At 40.3% G+C, this 8,557-nt stretch overlaps 1 protein-coding gene across 1 annotated transcript; it reads left to right on the forward strand.

Moving 5' to 3' along the window:
* The first annotated feature begins 439 nt into the window (after positions 1–439).
* LOC138287200 (uncharacterized) lies at positions 440–5,164 on the forward strand. Its single transcript, XM_069227560.1, has 2 exons — positions 440–1,778; positions 4,756–5,164. Exons 1-2 carry the CDS (start codon positions 440–442, stop codon positions 4,788–4,790), a joined length of 1,374 nt encoding a protein of 457 aa, XP_069083661.1. The 3' UTR covers positions 4,791–5,164.
* Positions 5,165–8,557: the final 3,393 nt, after the last annotated feature.

The following is an 8,557-nucleotide window of genomic DNA, read 5'->3' on the forward strand; positions in this document are numbered from 1 at the left end:
TTTGACACTTCAACACGTCTTTTTTCTCGAATTCCGTTTGTCAGAGGGCATCGCCGCGAACGTTCTATCCTGAACGCCGGCTGACGCGACCTCTACTCTGACAGCTGGCTTCAGTCCAACACATTCCTTTCACCACAGAGCGTCGCTGCATTCTTCGTTCCGTTCTAAAACAGGAGTTAAAAGCTTGAAGGCTTTATTGATTTTTCAATTAGCCTCTCTTCTGAAGAACGCTTTAAAAGCTTGAAGGCTTTTATTGATTTTGCAATTAGCCTCGCTTGTATAAACAAAAGCAGCTGACACTGTTCACGGAGAGCCGGCAGTAATTCTTCTCAAGAGTTCCTCGCATATTTGTTCGGTGAGTCACAGGTCATTAACCTGAAAGCTTGTGTTTTCAAATTTAACCCTTTTAAACACCGTTTTTTCTCTCTTTGTCATAGCTATGGATTTTTCAGACTACTTTAATTCTAATGAAGACTCTCAAGAAGACTTCTCCTATAATTTAAATAGCTTCATTCAATCCTCTGTCAAGAAAGCAGTTTCTGCATCTATGGACAAAATTTCTAAACAAATTCAGTCCACTATGTCCTCATGTCTATCTCAATCGCAAATGGCCCATTCTGCGGGGGAAAGCAGAAAGCGCAAAGCCCCGGAGGCTTCTCAAAGTCAGTCTAATGACTCGTCTGCGCTTATGGTTGGTGAGTCAAACTTACACGGGATAGAGGACAAAGTCCCTCAAAGGCCTCCCAGTTTGGAGGGGAATAAAAATTTGGGTCAAAAATGTAAAAGTAAGTCAAAAAATGTCCCCAAGACCCAAAAAATTGTGATTGAGGATATTAAAGATACCGATGACGATGCTGACTCTATTGTCTCCTCGTCAGACATTGAGGACGATAATTACTCTAATTTTTGGATCGGACCTCTTCCTAAAAAATCAAAATTAGCTTCATCTAGCCAATCCCATCCCCCCCTCTTAGATTCTGACGGCAACCCCATGTTTGATCCTGGACTAATCCACCATCCTAATTCGACAGAATGGGTTCCCTCCGATCATGTAGCAAAATATATTTTAGCTAAATTGCGACTTCCTCTAGACAAACAAGTTCGTTCAAGACTACGAGCTGAATGTCCCAGACCTTCCCTCCCATTACACATTACCGATACCCCTGCCATAGACCCGTCCCTCCTAACATTCTTCTCCAACTTTGGCAAGGACCCACGCAAAGGGGTGGACAGAGCATGGGCTCTATGTCAAGATAAAGTACTGGATCTGGTCGGGCCGTTATCCCGCATTTTTGATCTAGCTGAATCAGCTAGAGCCAATGATGAGTCTATCGACCCAGAAGAACTCTCTCTCTGGACTCAGAGAGCTTTTTGCTTGCTGGGTAATGCCAACTCAGCCATGACGCATGAACGCCGTAAAGGTCTGCTGCTTAAGCTTGACCCTAAACTTGCAAATTTGGCGTCTAAAGATCCAGGAGCCAAAGCCGATGGCTTACTGTTCGGGGACAATTTCATAAAGGAACTAAGCAAATATGTTACCACTTTTGCTTCAATTAACAAAGCCCAACAATCACTTAAAAAGGTTTTTAATTCTCGGGTTTTTGTCAGGGCCGGTAGAGGCAGAAGCCGCTCCACCGGCCGCCCTTCCAGAAACCAAGGCTTCAGAGGTTCATTTGCTTACCAGCAACAACAGGAACAAGACTTTCGTCCCCAGTTCTACCCCCAGCGCTCCAGAGGATACAGAGGGAGGAACCAACGCAGATCCTACAACAATTCAGGTAAACCTTCCTTCTGGCCATCCTTCTGTAGGGGGTCATCTAAAATTGTTTCTCCACAAATGGATAGAGATTACCTCAGATCCCTGGGTACTCAACACAATCAAAGGTTATTTAATAGAATTTTACGAGAGTCCCTATCAAAACTTTCCGCTGCCCCCTCTCAAATTTTCAAAAGAAATGTCAGACCTAATCTCTGCAGAAATACAAGAGCTTCTTCAAAAACAAGCTATTCAACCGGCATTTCCCCTTCCTTCAGGCTTCATAAGCCCACTGTTTTTAGTAATAAGAAAAAACAAGAAAATCAGACCAGTCATCAATCTCAGACAACTCAATCACTTTGTTGTATACAGACACTTCAAGATGGAAACCATTCTCCAGCTCCGAGATTCCCTACTTCTCAACGACTGGATGGTCCGTCTAGATCTCCAAGACGCATACCTAACAGTTCCAGTTCACTACTCTCACAGAAAGTTCCTTCAATTTCAATGGAATCTCAATACCTATCAATTTACTTGTCTTCCCTTCGGTCTCTCTTCAGCTCCTTGGTGTTTCACAAAGCTAATGAAACCTATAGTAGCTCTTCTTCGATCTCAAGGTTTCAGATTAATAATATACTTAGACGATATTCTTCTAATGCATCAAGACATTTCTATTCTGAAGTCCCAACTCGCTTACACCATCTCCCTTCTTTCAGACCTAGGCTTTCTAGTAAACCAGCAGAAGTCAATATTTACCTCTTCACAAAAGATGGAATTCTTAGGATTCCTGATCAATTCCCCTCAAGGTCTCCTTCAACTCCCGATCTCAAAAATAAAACACATCAAATCCGAGATAACCCTATCTTTACAGCAGACTTCTCTCTCCCTCAGGTCTCTTGCAAGAATTGTAGGTCTTCTTTCTTCTTCAATTCAAGCAATCTTTCCAGGCCCTCTTCACTATCGGGCTCTTCAGAGATTAAAAATTCGTCATCTTCGCAAAGGTCTTGCTTATTCAGATTTCATCCCCCTCGATCTCGAATCCCGTACAGAACTCCAATGGTGGCTGGATCACCTCGAAGCCTGGAACGGCAGGACCATCTTTGCCTCAGTCCCAGATCTTGTGTTAGAATCCGATGCAAGCCTAACAGGTTGGGGCGCAAGGTGTGGTCACATATCGACTGGAGGCACATGGTCTCGACAGGAGTCTTCATTTCACATCAATTATTTAGAGATGCTTGCAGGCTCCTTTGCAATAAGGACTTTCACCAAAAACAAAGTTTCTTGTTCCGTACTCCTTCGTATGGACAATCTTACAGCGGTAAGATATATAAATCACCTTGGCGGTACCAAATCCAAACCACTAGCAGAACTGGCAAAAAGTTTTTGGGATTTCTGCCTTCACAGAAAAATTTCAGTTCAAGCGGAATACTTACCAGGTTCTCTCAACTCAGTCGCAGATTGGTTTTCTCGTCATCTTTCAGACTACAGCGACTGGAAACTTCACTCTTCAGTCTTCAACTCTATCCATCACAAGTGGGGTCCCTTTCACACAGACCTGTTTGCATCCCGTCTGAACACTCAGCTACCTCGTTTCTTCAGCTGGAGACCAGACCCTCATGCGTTAGCGACCGATGCCTTTCTCCAACAGTGGCATTCCGCAACGCACTATGCATTCCCTCCGTTCATAATGATAAACAGAGTCCTCAATCATCTCCGACGACAAAAAGCCACTATAGTCTTAATAGTTCCGTTCTGGCAAGCTCAAGTATGGTTTCCCACTCTCCTGGAGTTAGCCGTCGACTTTCCCGTCCTGCTATCCTCCTTTCCCTCACTACTTCTCAATCCTCAAGGTCTTCCCCACGATCTCATTGTCAACAAAACCCTGTTTCTATCCGCTTGGAAAGTCTCAGGTCTTCATCGTCTTATCCAGGAATTTCACTCGAAGCTTCAGCTTATATCAACAGCTCCTGGGCTCCCGGCACTTCCAAAGCATACAAGTCAGCGTGGTCTATCTGGTCTAGCTGGTGTTTGGGAAAATCATGCGATCCCTTTTCAGCAGATCTAACTTTAATAGCTAACTTCCTGGCCTCTCAGGCTAGCGCAGGCAAATCTTACAGAACCATTAATCTTTATAGATCAGCATTGTCGCTACATCTTCCTCTTATAAACGGAAAACCAGTAGGAGAACATCCTATGATTTGTCGTTTATTAAGAGGAGTGAAATTTTCCAATCCACCAATTCCCAAATACTCCACCATATGGGACGTCAACCTAGTCCTTCAAATGTTTATCTCTTGGCAAGATAATGAATCCTTATCTCTGAAAATGCTTTCAGCCAAATTAACAATGTTACTGTGTCTTGTCTCTATAAAACGTTTGTCAGATGTAAGAGCCTTAGATATCTCGGCTCGTCAATTCACTCCGTCTGGTATTCTATTCAATGTGTCCCGTCGTACTAAAACCAATATTACCTCTGTGTTTTATCCCTTTTTTCCAAATCAACAAAAACTCTGTGTAGGAAACTGTTTAAAAGTTTATGAACAAAAAACGGCCGATCTTAGAACATCTTCTGCTTCCCAACTTTTAATCTCCTTTAGGAAACCTTATAAACCGGTTTCTTCTCCTACCTTGGCTCGTTGGGTCAAATGGGTAATGTCACTAGCGGGCATTGATACTTCAAAATTTGGCGCCCATTCTGCTAGAGGTGCCATGGCATCAAAAGCCTTTTGGGCTGGCTCAAGATTGGAGGATATTCTAAGATCGGCAGATTGGTCTAATGATTCTACCTTTAGTACATTTTATTGTAAACCTGTTAATTCAGCAACTTCTATTGTAATTGACATGCTTTAAACAAGCATAATAGGAGCCTCCGGTCTTGTCATAAAATGTAGATTTTCCAAGTAGTTTATGATGGAAAGTCTTAATTTTATTAAAGACACGGAGGCGAGTATTATCCCACCACTTATTGTACTAATCTTGTTATCTCCCTCCCTTTCTAGCCAATACCAACGCTTCAGCATCCTCCTCAACTTAAGTCAGCGGATGCCTTTCCTTCACGAGGATCTCATTCACCACGACTTTCACGAAGCTCGGATCTGTACACCCAGCATCTGGTTAAACCATACATTGTTCCTAATTTGGACAGAATTCAAGACTTTTTTGCTATAATTCTAGCAATATGTTTGATCTGTTGGATAGTACCTTTGTTTAAATCTGTTTCTTGACTGTCTCGCAAACGAAAAGAGGGCTGCCTGCAGTCAGGATAGGTATACCTTATGTGATGCTCTGCATTGATTGGTTGATGATCTTAGTTTCTGTTATCCCATTGGTTGCTTGTTTGCAATCCCCTGGGATTCGTGCTTTTCTTCTTGGCTGCTGTTTGAAATAAAGCAGGAAAAGAAAGCATAATACTCGCCTCCGTGTCTTTAATAAAATTAAGACTTTCCATCATAAACTACTTGGAAAATCTACATTACATCGCATTCTTACGGTATGTATCTTGAAACAAATAAACCGTTTCAAAGCACCTGCTGCTATAAACACTTGAGCCCTGGCAAACAGGAAAAGGGTGTTAAAGCTCAAAAAAGCACCTTTTCATTTACTTTATTTTTCCTAAGGCAGTACACATCATTCCCTCCTCACATTAAAACCCATCATTCATAACTGCAAAATAAGGCACAGAATAGTCAACGATAGCCCTTGCTACAGTCACAGTACTTATCTGAGCATGAGAAACAATAAAAGAAGGGTTTACATATTGTTTGGAATGTTGGATTTATAGTTCTAGAATGTTTTTGCTGCTGTGCTGCATGAGTATAAATATATATCTATATTATGCACGTTCTGGTTCATTTGGGAGAAAATAGGAGTCCTTATGCCTTAGTCCATATGTCAGTTTTCTTTATTGTATATTTTTTGAAGTTTCATTGAACAGCCAATCCCCATATGCCAACTCGTGTTTCGGGACACCATCTCTTCTTCACGGCTGCATAACACATATACAAACAGAGTAAGATCATGGGAATTAACATACATTACTCTGAATATGTACAAACATTTATCATAGCCTATCCATCTCTATGCAATACATCACACTTGAACCAACTCTTGTCTAACCCTTGCAAGGGGTAGTTTTTTACGATCTAAAACAACACCAAGGAATGACTCCTCCTCAAAAGATGCATTAATCAAGTTTCTTACATGTATATTTGAACATTGTATCATTGCCACTGATTACGTAAATCCTCAAGCCTCGCTCATATAAATATATTCCCCATGGTTACCGTCTGTACATCAGACATGTTTGTGCCACCTTAGAATTCCCTGATTGGAACAGCATTGGCAATCTCATATACATTTCTCCCTTGACAATTTGTTAAACCAACCACCACCCCCTAGTCTCAAATTAGTAGTCCTTCTATATGTCCTGATGAGGGTAAGTGAAAAATAAAATAAATATCTTAGTTCGTCTTCGATGACTCTAGCCTCCCAGACACCACACACTTATTTATTCCACATCGCAATAGCTCCATGCTCTATTTTGGGACCTTCCTGTCTTAATCTCAGATAACGACACATGAATCAAATGACCATTCCTGTGAAGAACATTACATATGCCTAACAATACAAACTCTAATTACCTTATAAACTAGAGTTAGTCCAAATTTCTTGCTATACTGCTACGAAATTCCTTATGACCCGTCCCTTGTTCCCCGTGATATGGTAGATCTAATACAAAAAGATGTAACATCAAGAAACCTGATGTTAACAGTAACTAGTAAATCAAATAACCATTTCTTCGGCAAGCAATCCCTGCATCTGAACCGAAAACTGAAAACTCGAATTACCTCTTAGATGAAGGTTAATTCAAAATACTTGCTTAACTTCTACAAAAATTCCATGCGACCCTTTCATCATTCTTATCCTGTGATACTGATAACCTAATGCAAAAAGATATATATATCCCACATAGTCTGCACCTCCTATTTTAAACTCTTTACCGTTCAAAAAGCAGAACGTCCAAACCCCCTTATCCTCACCTTTTCACTAAACATTCCGCCGCGTTCCATCAGTAAGCAACCACTCCATCCTCACATCACCCTTGAAGTAACCTCTGCAATCCAAAACACCTGTGTATGAAGTGTCATCCGTATCAACACAAAAAAAAGATTGTTCAAAAAGGGCCCGCCACTTAGGGCTGTTTTGTACGGAGAATGAGATTTTCTGATACCTTAAGGTACCAAATCTATTTGTTCATAAACAACCAAGAAAGATTGACTGCTAATAGACAAAAAAAAAACCTAAACAAATTATCTATCTTTACTAAACGTGTATCCATTCTACGCTAAGATTCAAATAAAAAATAGAAATCAAAGGATAAAGTGCACAATATATACATGCACACGGCCACCATGGACACCATACAGATTTATCGAACCCTGATTTTCAGAATGAGAGCCCATTGAGACTACCATTATGCTAAAACTAAGGCTATTTAGTGCCATCCTCACATCAAGATATGACGTTTATGGATCCAAGAACCCATGTAACTTGTCGTGTTGAGATCCAATCTCCATTTATTTCCTGATAATGTCCTCCCAAACATTAAACTCTGTATCATTAACAACCCTCAAGACGTTATCCAACTCCACCAACCATGTATCTGCAGTAATATGCAAAAAATACAACTTAAAATCAAATGATACAGTACACAATATAATAATTATACAAGGCCACCGCTGACGCCATGTAGAGAAATCGAACCCTGATACTACAAAAACCATTGAAACTGCCATTGTGCTACAGCAGAAGTTTTTCTAACTCGCCTGATACTGTCCTCCCTAACATTATTAACATCTATATTAAGGACCTAACCTAACAATATTATATGCTCCAATTAATACCACAAGTCATAATAACATTAAAACGTGTGAGCCCTACAAAACAAGGGACAAAACTAATAACCAGTTCTCTTCCCCACCATGATACATAGATCTAATCAGAACACCAATAATTTAGGATCTACATTAAGACCAAAAATCCCAGTTTTGAAACAATTTATAAAAAAAAGTTTCCCTCACTCTCAGTTTCTTCTGAAGATCTCTACCTCGTCTGCCAATTTTAACTTCCTCTATTCCAATAAATCTGAGATCATCTAACTGTTTTAAAGTATGTGCAGAGCAGAAATGAACTGCCATTGAATATGTGTTATAGTTCTTAATGGTCCTAGTATGTTCCTTCCATCAAAGTTTTAATTTATGCAAAATAGATCCTATGTGTTGCTTCCAACAGGCACATATTATCATATAGACAATATTGATAGTGTTACAATTCAAAAAAGTGGTAATGTAATATGGATTTTGGCCAAACACATCCACTACACATTTAACTTCTGAAACATATTTACAGGATACGCATTTGCTACATTTAAAGGTACCTTTCAGTAATCCTGATAACCACCCAGTAGTTACACTACACTGAGTAGAATAACTTATAGAGTCACTAGAACTCTACATTGTACGCAACGTTGGACTTTTCTATGAACCATGCTAGGTTTGACTTTCAAGACCTCTCTAAGGTTTGAATCCAATCTAAGAACACCCCAGTGTTTATGTAGAATATTGTGTATCAGTATGTGTCCACTACTGTATGTTGTGATAAATCTGACTTCTTGTTTGGGGCCCACAAGGTGTTTAACTCTGTCTTTCAATAGCTCCTCCCTTGGTATTTTGCTTGCTCTATCCCTCGCTATCTGTACAGTATGTAGGTCATATCCCCTTCTGAGAAACCTATTGGTAATAT

Source organism: Pleurodeles waltl, chromosome 4_1 (genome assembly GCF_031143425.1).
Source record: "Pleurodeles waltl isolate 20211129_DDA chromosome 4_1, aPleWal1.hap1.20221129, whole genome shotgun sequence".
In the NCBI taxonomy this organism is placed as follows: Eukaryota; Metazoa; Chordata; class Amphibia; order Caudata; family Salamandridae; genus Pleurodeles; species Pleurodeles waltl.

Coding starts and splice junctions, on each gene's coding strand:
- LOC138287200 (XM_069227560.1), top strand. CDS start 440: ATGGATTTTTCAGACTACTTTAATTCTAATGAAGACTCTCAAGAAGAC. Junction 1,779..4,755: donor CAGATCCTACAACAATTCAG/GTAAACCTTCCT, acceptor CTCCCTTTCTAG/CCAATACCAACGCTTCAGCA.